Here is a 19413-nt window from a genome sequence, read left to right on the forward strand (position 1 = left end):
CCAAACTTTTTGTTTGCAGCTAGGGCGAGAAAATCATGAGATGTAGGTTGTTGGTTCTCGATGATGAAGCATAGACTGTCGACTTCTGGACCAGTTGAGATAGTACTGAGTCCGACAGAGGAATCAGCTACAGTTGTAGCTCTAGGACTAGAGGGAACCAATTGCTTTTGGGCCACCTGGAGGCCACTACTGCTGATGTCCCTCTGAAGGATTTTAGCTTGTCGAGGACTCTTAGCAAGAGATTGGTTGGTGGAAACAGGTAAATGCGATTCCACCTGTTCCAGTCGAGGGACATGGCGTCCGTCACCTCTGCTTGAGGGTCCATGTAAGGGACTACGTAACGAGGTAGCTTCTTGTTGTCACTCGTTGCGAAGAGGTCGATCTGCAGTTCCGGGACTTTTTCCGAGATGAAGGAGAATGAGTCTGCGTCTAGGGACCATTCTGTCTCTATGGGCTTTCATCTGGATATAGTGTCTGCTGTCGCATTGTGGAACCCTTGAAGGTGAACTGCTGATAGGTGCCATCCCTTCCTCCTTGCCAGGTAAAAGATGGCTAACATCACATGGTTGATGTGGGGTGATCTCGAGCCTTGTCGATTTAGACACTTTACTATCACCTCGTTGCCCAGGACCAATCTGATGTGAATTGATCTACGAGGGGATAGTTTTTTCAACGTCAGGAAAACTGCCGTAGCTTCCAAAATGCTGATATGAAAGGTTTTGAATTGGTGGGACCAAGTCCTTTTCACTCTTTTGTCGTGAGAATAGCCTCCCCATCCTTCCAAGGAGGCATCCGTGTGTATCACCACTGATGGTTGTGGTGGTTGCAGGGGAATTTTCCGTGCTAGGCACTTGGCTAATACTCTTTCCTGTTGGCGTCCTGAAATCCTCTTGTGACGGGTTAATCTCCTGACAGATCTCGCTATTTCTCTCCTCTTCTTGGATGGAATGGAGAGGTGGTGTGACTTTAAGTCCCATTGGATTCCTAGCCACTGGAACTGTTGAGCTGGAGAAAGGCGAGACTTCTTGCGATTGATCTTAAAGCCCAGGTGTTCCAGGAACTGGATCACCGTGTTGGCTGCTTGCAGATAAGTAGTCTTGGATGCTGCCCATACCAGCCAATCGTCTAAATATGCTACCACTTGAATTCCTTCGGAGCGTAGCTGTTGGACGATTGTGTCTGCTAGCATCATGAATATCCGTGGGGCTATGTTCAGTCCGAAGGGCATTGCTCTGAAGACAAACTTCTTCTGTAGTTTGCATCCTAGGTAGGAGGAGAAAGGGTGACTCATTGGAAGATGCCAGTAAGCTTCTGCTAGGTCTATTGAGACTGTGTACGCCTCTTTTGGCAGAAGGGTCCTTGTATGTTGCAAAGTAAGCATCCGAAGCTTGTTGTTCTCGACGAACTTGTTGAGTGGAGACAAGTCTCGAATGACCCTGAGTTTGTCTGAGTCTTTCTTGGGAACACAAAACAGCCTTCCCTGGAACTTTGTGGACTTCGCTTTCCTTATTACTTACTTGTTTAAGAGTTCTGAGGTATATTCTTCTAACAAGAGGGTAGAGTGTTGGAAGAATTCTGGAAAATGGGGTGGAGTTCTGCTCCATTTCTACCCGAGTCCATTTGTGATTAGGCTGTGGGCCCAGGGATTGAAGGTCCAGCGATCCTGAGAGTGATGCAGATTTGCTTCCGCAACCACGTCCTCCTCGGCCCGAGAGGAGTTACCTCCAGGAGAACTTCTCTTAAGGCCTTTTTCTTTCTGACTAGGGCAAAAGGAAGTCAACTGCCTCTCAAAGTTATGGTTAAACACTGGCGACTGGGCTACCAGCTATTGAGGGACCATCTGGAAGGTGGTCTGGGGGCATCGTGGTCATGGTCACGGCAGGAAGTTGTGCAGGTCTGCGTGGTCTCCTTGCCTTTTTATTCTTAGGCTGGGGACCTCCATCCGAGAAAGATTTCCTCTTTGAGTTCATGCCCCACTTTTGGAGAAGGTTCCTATTCTCCATGGCTGCTCTGGCAATAATCTCTTGGACCAGTTCCTGTGGGAAAAGGTCTTTTCCCCAGATACTCGAGGTAATCAGCTTCCTTAGTTTGTGTCTGACGGTTGCTGAGGCCAAAACGAACTCTCTGCAGGCTTTCCTTGCTCTGAGGAAAGCATATAAGTTTTTCACAAGGGTACCCATGTGAGACTTAGCCAGGAAGATGAACATTTCTGGGGCGTTGTGTTGACCTGCACACATTTCCAGGCAGTTCTGATGAGAGAGGGAGGCCGCAAGTCTCTCCTTCGAGTCCTGTTCCCTCCTCAGAAGATGATCTGACAACTTCGGAAGGTTCTCATTGAACTGTTGGCCTGCTATCTCTGGATCCAATTTAGAGATGGAGAAGGTTAGCTGGACATTCTTCCACTTCTCCTCGCAGGTAGGCAGTGCTAGAGAGAATGATTTACATTCCTCTAGGGTTGGGCAGGGTTTGCTCTCGTTGACTGCCTTGACGGTAAAGTCTAGTGCTTTCTCCGAAAAGGGGAAAGAGATGGAAGAAGGGGCAAGAAAGATGGGATGTTTCTTGCTCAGTGCTGAGACTTTGGAGTTGGTGTACCCGGCTCCCTTGAAGGCTTTCAGGAGGATGGCTTGTGCCTTGTCATGTTCAAAGACAATGACCTCTTTGGGTACTGTTTCCTCTCGGGCTGCATGTTCACCTCGCAGTCTCACGTAACAGCCTGGGTAGGCCGAAAAGTTAGGCCAGAACTCAAGGTCTTCAATCAGTCTAGCCACCAACTTCTCCAAGACGAATAGCTTCCCATTCATCATGGCCATATGCTCCGCATACCTCCAGGGATTAGTTTCGGAGCAGTGATGGAGTTCCAACACTTTAAGTGGTGCCCTTGGTGGATCAATAAATGGCATTGATGTCACTGCTGAAAGTTTAAGCCAGATTCTTGACAGTGTTAAGGAATGGATGAGTTTTAACAACTATAAAACTAAATAAAAAATAAAACTGCGTTTATGGTAATTAGAAGTAAAGACAGCTTAAACTTGGGTGACATCCAAATAAGTATTAATTACAACTCGGTCCTATTATCTAGTAGGGTTCGTGACATAGAGTTATCTTTCGTCTGTAACGTGTTTCTCAATCTCTAATAAATAATGTAATAAAACCGTTGGATATTATCTTAGAAACATTGCTTTTATAAAATATGAGGATGAATATTCTGTAAAGAATCTTGTGATAAACTATGTTATTACCAGGATTGACTACTGCAACTTAAGAAATTACAGAACATAATGAACAGAGGAGCTAGACTAAAAGGTGTCCCAACGCCTACCCCGAGAAAGGATTACTCCTATCCTATAATAATTAAATTGCATTGACTGGCTGCCGATTAAAGACAAAGAACAACAGAGTAGGCCACCAGGCATCAGCTTTTCCCGCGCAGTCGGTTAGAGACAAAGTCAAGTTAAATCCTTGACCTCAAATTCTCGAAATAATTGGAGTTACAAAGTCCTAAAATCACGACAATATTTTTTCTTTTTTAAATTTCCATATATCAGGATACAAAATGTTCAATAGAAATGACACCGGGATATACTTGAATTCTGTCGACTGAAGATTAAAGACATACAATACTGATTGTGTTAAACTTAAAGGAAATTCTCCCTGTAGCTTTTATAAGGTATCATATATATATATATATATATATATATATATATATATATATATATATATATATATATATATATATATATATATATATATATATACATATATATATATATATATATATATATATATATATATATATATATATACATATATATATATATATATATATATATATATATATATATATATATATATATATATATATATATATATATAGTATATATATATATATAGTATATATATATATATATATATATATATATATATATATATATATATATACTGTATATATATATATATATATATATATATATATATATATATATATATATATATATATATATATATATATATACATATATATATACAGTATATATATATATAAATATATATATATATATACAGTATGTATGTATATATATATATATATATATATATATATATATATATATATATATATATATATATATATATATATATATATATATATATACCGACCTTAGTAAGCTGTGGAAAAGGGGGTTTTAGACTTACTGTACATTAGTCTAAGCAGCATTATCAGAAAAAAATTCTGCAATGTGACTGACACTTTAATTACCTGGTAAAGGGGAAAATGATGACCACACACCCTGATTGCTCAGATGGAGCTTCACCCCAGGTGGAGGATGTCGCCAAAGAATAGGCCTATCTAACGCACTGGGAAATAGTACAATAGATTTTGAATTTTCCTCTGAGGGCAATATGACATCTAATCAGAGTGCTAGAGGAAAATAAGGAAACAGCCGTATTGCGTTAGTTCTATTCAAATATTGAATTCGTAAAATGATGAAAAAAAATGTGCAAATACTAGGGCTATGGAAATTGTTTGACAGACTATTTAATGGTCTATTTCCTTGGGTGCTTACCTATATAACAATGCCTTGTTAATGGCTTAATTATTACGCAAATTAAGATCCATATTTTTTGTTGCCAATGTAATTTAGTTTGTAGTCTGCCAATACTGATGGTAAGATAATTAAAGGAGCACATGCTCATGCGATGTGATATTACTTACTTTTACTTTTAGGGGTTTATTTCTCGCCCTCCATCAGACACTAAGAGTCTGTTCAGGCGGCCCTTGATGTGTGAAAATAATTTTTTTTTCCAGTTTATATTTTACTCTGTATCTTTTCAGTTATTCGCTAGCATTTGTATTCAGGCTTAATAGTTTTCTGATCACTATTATAACACTTTCCAAAGAGATAAGTCTTCAGGTTTTTCTTGAAAGCTGCCACATTTTTGCTATTCTTGACATTAAGTGGAAGGTCGTTGAAGAGTCTCGGTGCAGCATAACAAAAAGTTCTTCCTCCTATTGCATGATTCACACTAATTTCGAATAGTCTACATGGGTCATCAACATGTCTAACTTACAGCAGTGCTAGTAGCTTGATGGTAGAGGACCAAGCAATCACAAAGATATTTAGGCTTATCACTTGTAAGTGCCTTGTGAGTCAACAAACAAATCTTAAATTCAATTCTAGCCTCAACAGGTAATCAATGTAGATCGATCAGTGCAGGAGTTATTCTCTCCCGAAATTTAATGCCTTTTATCAGTCTAGCCGCCCGATTTTGCACATTTTGAAGCTTTCTTAGTAGTGTATTGTGCAATTTATAGTACAGAAAATTGCAATAATCAAGCCTTGATATTGCATGACTCATCACTAAAATTTTTGTACTGCCCTCTGTTAAATATTTTCTAATAAATGCTATGTTTCTCAGGTGATAGTTACATACTTTGACTGTATTCACTATTTGATCCCTCATTGACAAATTACAATCTATCAGTACACCCAAATTTTTCACAACAGGCACAATCCTAACATCAGCGTCACCAATTTTTATACTTTGAAATAACTGGTAATTTTTCAAAGCCACCTTTGTGCCAAAAAAACATACTATACATTCTGTTTTATCATAATTTAATTTAAGCTTTTTCCTCTGCATCCGTGTTTTTATTTCAGTCATTATCTCATCAATTTTCTTCTTTGTATCTTGTGTTGTTGAAACTGAAAGGTAGAACCGAGTATCATCTGCATATAGTTTAAAGCCCACTTTTTGTTTTTTCAAGATGTGTGATAGCTCGATAGTATATATGTTGAACAAGATAGGGCCCAGAACACTACCCTGTGGTACACCTTTCATAAGAATTCTCTCATTAGATCGGTTTCCAGAAAATTCTACAATAGTCTTCCTGTTCGTTAAGTAGCTTCGCAAAAATTCCAGTGCTTCCTCAGTCACTCCAATGGACTTTAAGTCGTCAAGTAAGTACTCATGCACAACAGTATCGATGGCAGCACTAAGATCTAACATAATCAAAATTTCACACTTTCCCTCATCAAGAAGACCTATCAAATCATTCATTATTGAGCATAAGGTAGTTTCTGTTGAGTGATTAGCTCTGTAGGCCGATTGATTTTCCGGGAATACCTCTAACTCATCAATATGCGCCCATAATTGCTCACTTATGATTTTTTCAATAAGCTTCAACATGTAGGATAAATTTGAAATGGGCCTATATGAATTTAATTCGTTTACATCACCTTTTCCTTAGTAGGCTATATTGGTTTGATCAACGCAGTTTTTTTCACAGCTAGGAAAACTAGATTGTGATATACTTAGGTTAATCATATTTAGGTAAATATTATATACAACTTGCTTGTTTGGAACTTCACTTATTGAACTATTTGTGGAAGGGTAGTTTCCACAATATGTATTCTTAATCTCTCTCATAACCTTTGACAAGTCACGCATATTTATTTCCTTAAATTTTTTTTAACTTCTTACCCTCCTTCACTGGCATAACTGACTGTCCTTCTAGCTGATTTTGGGGGAAACTTCTATAAATTTTATCATTTTTTTCATTGAAGAATATAGCAAATTTCTCTACACAGACATTTTCAGGCAAGACATATTTTTTATTTAATCCCATCAAATCATCTAGGTTTTGTGAATCTCCCTCGTGTTATTAGTATTTTACTTTCGCCGTTGTAGAATTTTCTTTTTGTTTTTTCTAACAGGATGTTATAGTCATTTCTGGCCTCATTATATAGATTTCCGGCTTGTGAGGATTTGGCTCTTTTCCATTTTACGTCTATGTCTTTTTTCCTTTAATAGCTCACTATTATATCATCTAACATTTTCGTGTACAACTATTTTTTTGCTCATTATAAGACACTTGGTATCATACATTTTTCCAAAATTGTCATTATATATGTATATTTTTTAATATTTTGGTATAACACTCAACACATTCTCTATCTACCATATGTTCACATTGTATGTTCTCACAAGACATTTGCGCAACACTAACTTCAATAAAATTCTCAGCATCGAATTTTTCCCGTTCCCTATATGAAATCAATTTCTTCAATACTCTAATGCAATTTATATTAATATCAAAAGTGATGAGTTTATGTGTTTTTGAGATCTCAAAGTCTGGTTCAACTTCAAGGTTTCTTATTAGGTCAGAATCTTTCCCACATATGACCAAGTCGAGTGTATGACCACCTTATGACGTTTATACTGTTTATTAAATCAAACATCTCAAATACTTCCTTGAGTTCTTTAGCCTTATTATCATTTTCATCATCTACCTAACAATTAAAGTCTCCACCAATTAATGTATTTTTAATATCATCCACCACACCCATAAGAGCACTAAATTCTTCAATGAATTTCTTCATATTACTCCCTGGTGGTCTACACAATGATATTATATTTAATACCTTACTGTTTCTTGTCAGTTTTAAATAGATATATTCAAAGGTTTCAAATACTATTTCATTCATGATAGAAACCCTAGAGAAGGTTTTCGTCACGAAGACACCTACTCCTCCTCCAGTCTTATTCTTTCTTGGTCCGTGGTAGAAATCATGAGTACACGGCGTCATCTCCTGAATGTTTGAGTTATCACAAATATTTCCCTCCAACCAAGTCTCAGTTAATAAGCATAAATCTAATTCTATTTCATTAATAAGATTCCTAATCTTTATGGTTTTATTCCCCACCGATTGAATATTTATCAGACCACACTTAACCAATGGGCTAGACTCCATGATCGGTTCTATTTTTTATCCTGGTAAGCTCCTCCTTGTATACTTTACAGTTTTCATCGTATGTCTTATGATTCGTATCACTGTAATTCCTCATTGAGCAGTTGTGACACTTTATCGTATTAGCACTACAATCCGTGATTCGGTGTTCCTGGCTACACTTGGCACATACCTGAGTCTTGCTACAACTATCGGCAGTATGACCAATTCTTGGCATTTATAACACGGAAATACACTGTAGGAATCATAAATTTTACAGCATCCTCCATACGTGGTATATACTCTATCGTCCTTTTTAAGGAAAGCTTTCCTGATACTTGGACTACACTTAATAATGACATGTGATTTACCGATATGTCTTGATTTAAACTTCCTGATCAATTTAAAGTCCTCTCCATTTTCACACATATTCAACCATTCATTCTTTTCCTTTATACTAGCAATTATATCATCTTCATTTTCATCAATATTGCAGACCTTGATCTTCGGTTTAAGTAGATCCTTTTTATCCACTTCTACCTTAATGTCTTTCTTGACCTCTTCCAAGTAATTTTTAGCCTTAAAAACCCAGCTTTATCCGCAAAATTAACTACCAAGTGGCCCTGTTTAGAGGTTTTGACCTGTTCAACATCCGTGGTTATTTTCTTCATGATTGTTTTCTTGATCTCTGAAACTTTCATATTTTCCTCAGTAGATTTTATGACCAAAAGTATTCTTTGATTTCAGCTTACTTGCATATGTGGTCTTGGTAACATTCTCTTGTTCGTATTAGTAAACAGTAGCCACCTAAAATTTTATGAATAGGTAAGTAATATAAAATACTTAGTGTGAAGTTTATTGGTTAGATATAAGGTAAAATAAAACAAAAAACTGGAAAACACGATCTCGTATTGCCGCTTAATTGGACCCATTCCGCAAGCTTTTCATTACAATTCCATCCGCTCTGGAGTATCTATTTACCATTCACTTAGTTGGGTGTACATTACTTTATATTCACATAACTAAAATGTCTGGAGCTTTACACACTAAACAAAGGCCATTGCTATACCGGTCGGTTAAGGAAGCATATACAATAGATGCACATATTTGGAGTGTATTCGAACTTGCAAATGAACGCAGTGAGCACAAACCCGAGAAGATATAAATTACAAAATTGAGTCCCAAATAAATGAACTAATCCGGGTCGGCTACGATTTCCGAAGTCTATTTTCATCAAAGCTAATATGACTGAAATTAATCATTGTTTCTATTTAGCATAAATGTATAATGCCTAGAGCCATAATTGCTGTTAACATGGTCGACAGTATTAAAGTCACTTTGCCTTTTTTGTGTGTAGCGAAAAGCCTTTGTCTGCTGCTCGTGACAGTTCTTTCTTTAAAGAAGTAGGATATGAATGATTCTGAAATATTAATTGACCTCAATGGATGTTAACAGTTACTGCTATATGTTGCACATTGCTACACGTTCTCGAAATGATTTTAATTAAAATCCAGTATGTTTTACTTGTATTTTTTCTCTTATGGCATCAGCATTGTTACTTATACCAGTATAACCCAAATTGTTAGATGGTAAGAATATTATCTTGTTGCAAACAATGTCTGTTCAATGGTCATAAATTAATTTCGATAGGAAAACTAGTAATTTTAAAGGCAACAGGCCAATTGCGAAAAAGCAGTATCAATAACATGTTCCTCATCAGAACCTGAATAACAGACTCGGAGCTCCTCGGTATGACTAGGTCCATAGTTGAATAATAAATTAAATCTTTTTACGATATCTAGAAAGAGATTTCTGTATCATGGGAATGTAATTATGAGGAAAAATATTAATCTGACTTAAGAAATTAATGTATGTAATTTGATTAACCAAATTTTGTTTAAAAACAGCAGCTTTACACAACCTTTATGTGACCCGACTCTAAGGAATTGCGGTCATTGCAGCATTAGTGTTTACAAACGTACCCATCGTCAACGAGAGTAGCATTACTAAAATCCACTAAAATGTCAGAGGAAGCAAAGGTATTTCACGTTGTATCCAAAAGTTTACAAATAGTCACACATAGTAATACAATAAACTTACTGAAAAGACATAAGAACAGTGACATGTTACCCACAGGTGGAGTTGAGTAAAGGTGATAAATCATCCCTCCAAAATTGGGGTAGGCTCACTTTTCCTGCTTGCAGCCGTTTCAGGCGACTGCATCTTTCGTGTGGCACCATTAAGGAAACGATATCATGTGGCCCATCGTGCTTATTAGTCATGTCAATAAAACCGTTATGTCATACATCTATCGTACTGCGAATGTTTCTCATAGGACTAGGCACTACTGACCGTAGATGGAACGAAACCATCTTTGTGAAATGGGCAGAGTACTTAGGCTAAGGTAGAATTGAGATAGCGATGTCATATATACCGTAGGTTATATAGATACTTTAAAAGGTAATCTGATATTGAACGGAATTTAGGCTACTGCACTGTAGGACTACCCATTGCCAAATTGTTCTCTCCAAAATACAATTTTGTAAGGCGGTAAATACTGTATCTGATACTTTAATTTCTAGCCAAAGACACAAACCATAAATTTTTCCTATTATCTTAGATTTTAATCGTTTCAGTCTATGGATATTGTGGCAAACCACCCATTTATGAGTTTTCCTACCCTTATGAAAACGATAATGGGGTATCTGTGGGAAACGAATTTTTGGATGGGTGAAATACCAACCAAAAACGAGTGATTTGCAGCAAGGAATTTCATTAAAAACAAAATAAACAGTTGGAAAATATATGGTTCCTGTAAGTGGCAGGAAATTAAAGTATTATACTGACCTATAATTTATATAATTTCCCTCAAATGGTTTTTGCTCTGCCATGTCTCACTTCTCTTGCAAATATATAATCATCATCTCACTGCTTCTCTGTTATGAGAATTGTTGCATGGATGAGCTGTGGACACCAATCATGTGGGTCATTATCTCTGATATTTTTCACTTTTAGATAAATAACAATAGTGATATAATGAAGGGACAGCATTTTCAACATAATTACTGAACTAAATGAATTTACACAATTTTGAAATACATGTCTTCTGACTGCAGTAGGTGAAGTGACCTAGTGCAGAAATATTTGGGAGCTTTAATTTGTTAAAAGAAAAAGCCAGGGAATGATCACATCATACTAAGAATAGAACAGCTGGCAAAAGCGAATGCTAAACAACACAAGGGCAATTAACCTCCATCAGTCTCCTAAAAGTAAACAGTAGACTTAGACAATGAAATGGTGTTCATATTTTAGTCAATTTACTGTGCATAAGTTATAATGCCCCATTACCATTAATCATACATAGAAGAATGCCAACTACGTCTACCCAGCACTCGTCCATTTCTTATAGCAAATTCCAGTTTCTCTGGAAGTTAATGTCATATATTAACTAAGAAGGTTAATGGTGTGATCCTCTACTTTATTTTTGCCTAATAGACCATATATTTTTCATTTATCTAATTATTTCACTAGTGTTTTTTTTTGCAGATCTGACCATCACTGTATATGCCAACCACTTTTTTTCAATATTAAACTTACCCGATAATCATGTAGCTGTCAACTCCGTTGCCCGACAGAATTCTATGGAGGGATACGCCAGCTATCACAATACTAGAAGGGGGTGTACTTACCAGCGCCACCTGTGGCCAGGTACTATAGTACTTCTTGTTGACACCTCCTCAATTTTTCCTCTGTCGTGCTTCCGGCAAGACGTTCTGGGATACGCTTATGTTCTTGGAGTATTTTCACGACTTTGGTGAAGTATTTCTCTTTGATTTCGGCTGTCGCTTTACTGGAACCTTCTATATTAGCTTAGTTACCTTTTGGAATTTGATTAATTATGGTGACGAAGAGAGTATGAACTCTCTTTCACCTTTAAATGGCCGACCCTTCCCTTAGACGGAAGTGTTGGTGTCTAAGAGAGTATAAACTCTCTTTCTTAATTTTGCTTAACAAAAGTTATAGACTTATTTTATATCTCTCCGCCTCTTATAGGCCTCTTCGATTAACTTCCTTTTATTATAAACTTATTAAAATTAATTTTTCAATATTAAACTTACCCGATAATCATGTAGCTGTCAACTCTGTTGCCCGACAGAATTCTATGGAGGGATACGCCAGCTATCACAATACTAGAAGGGGGTGTTCTTACCAGCGCCACCTGTGGCCAGGTACTCAAGTACTTCTTGTTGACACCTCCTCAATTATTCCTCTGTCGTGCTTCTGACAAGACGTTCTGGGATACGCTTATGTTCTTGGAGTATTTTCACGACTTTGGTGAAGTATTTCTCTTTGATTTCGGCTGTCGCTTTACTGGAAACTTCTATTTTAGCTTAGTTAGCTTTTGGAATTAATTTGATTATTTTTGGTGACGAAGAGAGTATGAACTCTCGTTCACCTTTCAATGGCCGACCCTTCCCTTAGACGGAAGTGTTGGTGTCTAAGAGAGTATAGACTCTCTTTCTTAATTTTGCTTAACAAAAGTTATAGATTTATTTTATATCTCTCCGCCTCTTATAGGCCTCTTCGATTAACTTCCTTTTATTATAAACTTATTAAAATTAATTTTTATATTTGTTTATATTCGACCTTCCTAATAGTAGGCGGTCTTTTCTTGGTACCGAAGTTAATTATCGTGAGCCCGTCATTTCGGTTTTACCTGTTAACATATTATGCTATTTTAAGGTCTTTGAAAGAATTTCTTTGATAGTCTCGTACTTTTTCAAAGTTGAACTAACGTTTTGTTTGTCTCGGCAGTTGTTGACGTTCAGAACGTTTCAACTTGCACTCTATCGTTACGATAGAGAAAGAATGTTCACGGTTTCACATTGCAGTAAAGAGTAACCGTTTCTAGCGTTTTGTTCATTCTTTCTTAACTTAATGGTTTTGATCCTAATAAGGAACTTTTCTTTTTGGGAAATATTTCAGTTTTTTCCTTTAACAATAATATGTTTTAACGATATATATGATTGGGCTCTTCTCTCAGGTTCTAAGTCAAGAGAGAGAGAGAGAGAGAGAGAGAGAGAGAGAGAGAGAGAGAGATAGAGACGGAGGGAGAAAGAGGATAAACGTTTCCCTCAAGCCTGCCAGGCGTACGAGTAACGTCGTTATCGTTTTGCTCTTATCCCTAGTCTCTTTAGGGGAAGAAACTAAACGTTTCTAGAGTGATCTAGTGTTTAGTCTCTTTCCAGCCACTGAATTTTCTTTCATTAGATTTTTCTGTTACATTGTAGTTCTGTTTTCGCAATTACTAACTTTTGAGAAGGATAGAATTGCGTGTTTCAGGTACAAACCACTTAAAGTTTCGAGTTCAGTGAAATAAGTGCAAACAGAAATCAAAGTGATAAGTGATTAGCGCAAAGTATGTCAGTGTTATGCGTGAGGGTACTTTTGTGCGCGCCAGTCGTCCTCCCAGTCCGGGACCTCTTGCAAGCTCCCAAGCCCAGGGGAGAAGCAATGTCGAAGGGCATAAGGGTTCGGCAGGCCTTGATCGGCGCACAGAAGTATCCTCGGTGGTTGTGGGCGTGTCTTACCGAGACCGTCACTCCCACCCGCAGACGATTGAGCCCTTATTTTGCTCGTCTGCAGAAGAGATTTAGAGGAGAAAATAAAGGCAGAGTTACGCTGGTCTCAGGTCTCAAGACCTCTTAAACGTAAAGTCCAGACCTATGCCAGACGTACGAAGTAAAGTTCAACAACCCGGATGCAGTCATTGGGTTAGCTCTGTCTCTCCTCAGTCATTCAGTTTGTGGACTCTACTACAGTCCATGCAAGCACAGCTTTCGGACCTGATGCGTGAGTGTCGTGCTGAGAGTGTTGCACCTCCTCCTCCTCCTGCACCGGTGGTGCACCAACCGCCTGCACCCGTTCAGCCTGTGCTGCACCCGCCTGCACCGGTGGTGCACCAACCGGCTGCACCCGTTCAGCCTGTGCTGCACCCGCCTGCACTCGCTGCACCCAGTCACAGCACCATCTGCCAGGCGTACGATGTTGTAGACTCTACTACAGTCCATGCAAGCACAGCTTTCGGACCTGTTGTGTGAGTGTCGGGCTGAGAGTGTTGCACCTCCCCTGCACCCGTTCAGCCTGTGCTCAACCCGCCTGCACTCGCTGCACCCAGTCGCAGCACCATCTGCCAGGCGTACGATGTTGTAGACTCTACTACAGTCCATGCAAGCACAGCTTTCGGACCTGTTGTGTGAGTGTCGGGCTGAGAGTGTTGCACCTCCCCTGCACCCTTTCAGCCTGTGCTCAACCCGCCTGCACTCGCTGCACCCAGTCGCAGCACCATCTGCCAGGCGTACGATGTTGAACCTCTTTCTGTGTTCGCTGTTCCCAGTGTTGTTCAGCCTCAGCCTTCTTTAAGGCAACCTTCGGTTTGGGATCAGGAGGATTACCCCACTCTTCCTCCTCCTCCCCTGGCTGCTCCACCGGTGGTGCAACTCTCGGTGGAGGTACAACCTCTTCCACCTGTGAGTCAGTCTCCTCAGCTGCTGCACCGAGCTCAACCTGTGCACCCTGATCCTGCGCCTCAGACACCTCTGCTTGCGGGAACTTTACCTTGTTCTGCGCAACCTCGGTCTCTTCACGCTCCACTCATACCACAGGAACAGGAACTTTCTGCACCTTCCACTGTTGTTGTTCCAGCTCGTTCTGACTCTGCTGTTCAGCATACCTTACCTCCATTTTCTAACCATGGCAAAAATATGAATCATGAGTTATGAATGTAAGGTAAACATTATGTTGATTTTTAAACCCCATGCAAGCATGCATAAAGCACTCTAGCACTGGTCATGGAATTTCTGAGAAATGTTAAACGCCATGCACACGCTCTGCTTTCCTTACAGCAGGCTCTGCTTACAGCAGGCTCTGCTTACTACATGCTCAGCATTCAGCATGCTCTGCATTCAGCATGCTCTACATACAACATGCTCTGCATACAGCATGCTCTGCATTCAGCATGCTATGCATACAACATGCTCTACATACAGCATGCTCTGCATACAGCATACTCTGCATTCATCATGCTCTGCATACCTTACCGCATGCTTCTCAACATATCTTGGGTTGTTGCCAACTCACTAGACTGTCAAGCAGTTTCATAACGTTGCCTTCTAGTCTGCTGCTTTTGCACCAGTGAACCCTCACTCAGAGAACTTAGCTTTTCTAGGATAAGGTCCCTGTAGATGAGAAAGTTCTTTTCTCCCTCCTTCTGATATTCCCTTGAGGACTCTGTCATTTGGAGGGAGCCTTTAGCTGCATAACCTCTTATGGACTTTTATTTAAGCATAACATGCTTACAGGGAAGGTAATGGTTCCACTTCAGCCGCTAATCCCGTCTGTTACCACACCTGCTCCCATAGACCTTGAGCTGTGTTGCATGACATGCAGTCCAAGCTTAGTCCTTGTTAGAGGATTTTTGTTTACGGAGTCAATGTGTCACGGGGAAGACGTTCAACAACCAACAGAAGGGACTTGTTGTGACGCAGTGCGGCAACCTCAGCAACCCGTTAAGGAGTTGTCTGTACGACCCAGATAGTCTAGACAGATTCGGGTTGTCACTGTACTTCCTCGCTTGCCCATGATTGTCAGTTTACAGACTGTGCAGCAGTATCATGATCTTGTGTCCGGCTCCGTCAGACGACTGGCTTTTAAGAGCTTCCACAAGTCGTCGCTGTCTGGAGATTTTCAAATGGACTATGGATCTGACCAAGGAACTGGGCCTCCTGGTCAATTTTGAGGAGTCTCAGCTCGTTCCATCCCAGACCATTGTTTCCTTGGGTATGGATCTTCAGAGTCGAGCTTTTCGGACTTGTCCGTCGGCCCCAAGGATCTTCCAAGCCCTAGAATGCATCCAGAGCATGCTGAGAAGGAACCGATGCTTAGTCAGGCAGGGGATGAGTCTAACAGGGACACTTTCATCGCTGGCCCTGTTCATCGAGTTAGGGAGACTCCACCTCCGCCCCCTTCAGTATCATCTAGCTGCTCACTGGATAAAGGACATGACGCTAGAGACGGGCTCAGTTCCTGTTTCCGAAGAGATGAGGTCTACTCTAACGTGGTGGAAGAACAGCATTCTTCTCAAGGAAGGTCTACCTTTGGCTGTTCAGACCCCCGACCACCGTCTCTTCTCGGACGCATCGGACACGGGCTGGGGTGCGACACTGGACGGACAGGAATGCTCGGGAACATGGAATCAGGAGCAAAGGACACTTCACATCTATTGCAAGGAGTTGTTGGCAGTTCATCTGGCCTTGATAAACTTCAAGTCCCTCCAGCTTAACAAGGTGGTGGAGGTGAACTCCGACTACACCACAGCCTTGGCTTACATCTCCAAGCAGAGAGGGACTCATTCGAGGAAGTTGTTCAAGATCGCAAGGGACCTCCTCATTTGGTCAAAGATCGAAAGCTCACGCTGGTAACGAGGCTCATTCAGGGCGATATGAATGTCATGGCAGATCGCCTCAGCCGTAAGGGTCAGGTCTTCCCCACAGAGTGGACCCTTCACAAGAATGTTTGCAGCAGACTTTGGGCCCTGTGGGGTCTGCCAACCATAGTTCTATTCGCTACCTCGATGACCAAGAAGCTCCTCTTGTATTGTTCTCCGATTCCAGACCCAACAGCAGTTCGCGTGGATGCCTTTCTGCTGGATTGGTCCCATCTCAACCTGTATGCATTCCCGCCGTTCAAGATTGTCAACAGGGTACTTCAGAAGTTCGCCTCTCACAAAGGGACACGGTTGACGTTGGTTGCTCCCCTCTGACCCGCGAGAGAAGGGTTCACCGAGGTACTGCAATGGCTGGTCGACGTTTCCCAGGACTCTTCCTCCTAGAGTGGACCTTCTGCGTCAACCTCACGTAAAGAAGGTACACCCAAACCTCCACGCTCTTCATCTGACTGCCTTCAGACTATCGAAAGTCTCTCAAGAACTAGAGGCTTTTCGAAGGAGGCAGCCAGAACGATTGCCAGAGCAAGGACGACATCCACTCTCAGAGTCTATCAGTCTTAATGGGAAGTCTTCCGAAGCTGGTGCAAGGCCAATGCAGTTTTCCTCAACCAGTACCACTGTAACCCAGATTGCTAACTTCCGGTTACATCTAAGGAACGTAAAATCCCTATCAGCTCCTACGATCAAGGGTTACAGAAGTATGTTGGCAGCGGTTTTCCGCCACAGAGGCTTGGATCTTTCCTCCAACAAAGATCTACAGGACCTCCTTAGGTCTTTTGAGACCTCAAAGGAACGTCGGTTGTCCACTCCAGGCTGGAATCTAGACGTGGTCCTAAGGTTCCTAATGTCATCAGGATTTGAACCGTTCCAATCAGCCTCTTTTAAGGACCTCACATTAGAAACTCTTTTCCTCGTGTGCTTAGCAACAGGTAAAAGAGTAAGTGAGATCCACGCCTTCAGCAGGAACATAGGTTTCACATCTGAAACGGCTACATGTTCCTTGCGGCTCGGTTTTTTTGGCTAAAACGAGCTTCCTTCCCGTCCTTGCCCTAAGTCGTTCGAGATCCCAAGCCTGTCCAACATGGTGGGGAACGAACTAGAGAGAGTACTTTGCCCTGTTAGAGCTCTTAAGTACTATTTAAGAAGGTCAAAACCATTACGAGGACAATCAGAAGCCTTATGGTGTGCTATCAAGAAGCCTTCTCTACCAATGTCTAAGAACTCAGTTTCTTACTACATCAGGCTTCTGATTAGAGAAGCAAATTCTCATCTGAAGGAAGAAGACCTTGCTTTGCTGAAGGTAAGGACACATGAAGTGAGAGCTGTGGCTACTTCAGTGGCCTTCAAACAGAACCGTTCTCTGCAGAGTGTTATGGATGCAACCTATTGGAGAAGCAAGTCAGTGTTCGCATCATTCTATCTCAAAGATGTCCAGTCTCTTTACGAGTACTGCTACACCCTGGGTCCATTCGTAGCAACGAATGCAGTAGTAGGCGAGGGCTCAGCCACTACATTCCCATAATTCCATAACTTTTTAACCTTTCTCTTGAATACTTTTTATGGGTTGTTCGGTCGGCTAAGAAGCCTTCCACATCCTTGTTGATTTGGCGGGTGGTCAATTCTTTCTTGAGAAGCGCCGAGGTTAAAGGTTGTGATGAGGTCCTTTAGTATGGGTTGCAGCCCTGTATACTTTAGCACCTTTGGGTTGATTCAGCCTCCAAGAGGAACGCTGCGCTCAGTAAGGAAGACGAACTTAAAAAAGAGACAGAGTAACGGTTCAATTCGACTTCCTTACCAGGTACTTATTATTTCATTGTTATTTGAGATAACTGTTATATGAAATATGGGATACTTAGCTATCCTTTAATCTTGTACACTGGTTTTCACCCACCCCCCTGGGTGTGAATCAGCTACATGATTATCGGGTAAGTTTAATATTGAAAAATGTTATTTTCATTAGTAAAATAAATTTTTGAATATACTTACCCGATAATCATGATTTAATTGACCCTCCCTTCCTCCCCATAGAGAACCAGTGGGACCGAGGAATAATTGAGGAGGTGTCAACAAGAAGTACTTGAGTACCTGGCCACAGGTGGCGCTGGTAAGAACACCCCCTTCTAGTATTGTGATAGCTGGCGTATCCCTCCATAGAATTCTGTCGGGCAACAGAGTTGACAGCTACATGATTATCGGGTAAGTATATTCAAAAATTTATTTTACTAATGAAAATAACATTTTTATATTTGTTTATATTCGACCTTCCTAATAGTAGGCGGTCTTTTCTTGGTACCGAAGTTAATTAACATTGAGCCCGTCATTTCGGTTTTACCTGTTAACATATTATGCTATTTTAATGTCTTTGAAAGAATTTCTTTGATAGTCTCGTACTGTTTTCAAAGTTGAACTAACGTTTTGTTTTTCTCTGCAGTTGTTGACGTTCAGAACGTTCAACTTGCGCTCTATCGTTACGATAGAGAAAGAATTTTCACGGTTTCACGTTGCAGTAAGAGTAACCGTGTCTAGCGTTTTGTTCATTCTTTCTTAACTTAATGGTTTTAATCCTAATAAAGGAACTTTTCATTTTGGGAAATATTTCAGTTTTTTCCTTTAACAATAATATGTTTTAACGATATATATGATTGGGCTCTTCTCTCAGGTTCTAAGTCAAGAGAGAGAGAGAGAGAGAGAGATAGAGACGGAGGGAGAAAGAGGAGGATAAACGTTTCATTCAAGCGAGTAACGTTGTTATCGTTTTTGCTCTTCTCCCTAGTCTCTTTAGGGGAAGAAGGTAAACGTTTCTAGAGTGATCTAGTGTTTAGTCTCTTTCCAGCCACTGAATTATTTATCTTTCATTAGATTTTTCTGTTACATTGTAATTCTGTTTTCGCAATTACTAACTTTTGAGAAAGGATAGAATTGCGTGTTTCAGGTACAAACCACTTAAAGTTTCGAGTTTAGTGAAATAAGTGCAAACAGAAAATCAAAGTGATAAGTGATTAGCGCAAAGTGTGTCAGTGTTGTGCGTGAGGGTACTTCTGTGCGCGCCAGTCGTCCTCCCAGTCCGGGACCTCTTGCAAGCTCCCAAGCCCAGGGGAGAAGCAATGTCGAAGGGCATAAGGGTTCAGCAGGCCTTGATCGGCGCACAGAAGTATCCTCGGTGGTTGTGGGCGTGTCTTA

At 40.3% G+C, this 19413-nt stretch overlaps 1 protein-coding gene across 1 annotated transcript in view; it reads left to right on the forward strand.

The window, feature by feature from the left end:
- The first annotated feature begins 9632 nt into the window (after positions 1-9632).
- LOC137645953 (small ubiquitin-related modifier 3-like) overlaps positions 9633-19413 on the forward strand; it is a 54285-nt gene continuing 44504 nt past the window's right edge. Inside the window, exon 1 of the mRNA XM_068379026.1 lies at positions 9633-9766. Within this exon, the coding sequence (XP_068235127.1) occupies positions 9749-9766 (18 nt within the window). The 5' untranslated portion in view covers positions 9633-9748. The remainder of the gene's footprint in view (positions 9767-19413) is intronic.

This window comes from Palaemon carinicauda, chromosome 8, assembly GCF_036898095.1.
Source record: "Palaemon carinicauda isolate YSFRI2023 chromosome 8, ASM3689809v2, whole genome shotgun sequence".
NCBI classification, from domain to species: Eukaryota; Metazoa; Arthropoda; class Malacostraca; order Decapoda; family Palaemonidae; genus Palaemon; species Palaemon carinicauda.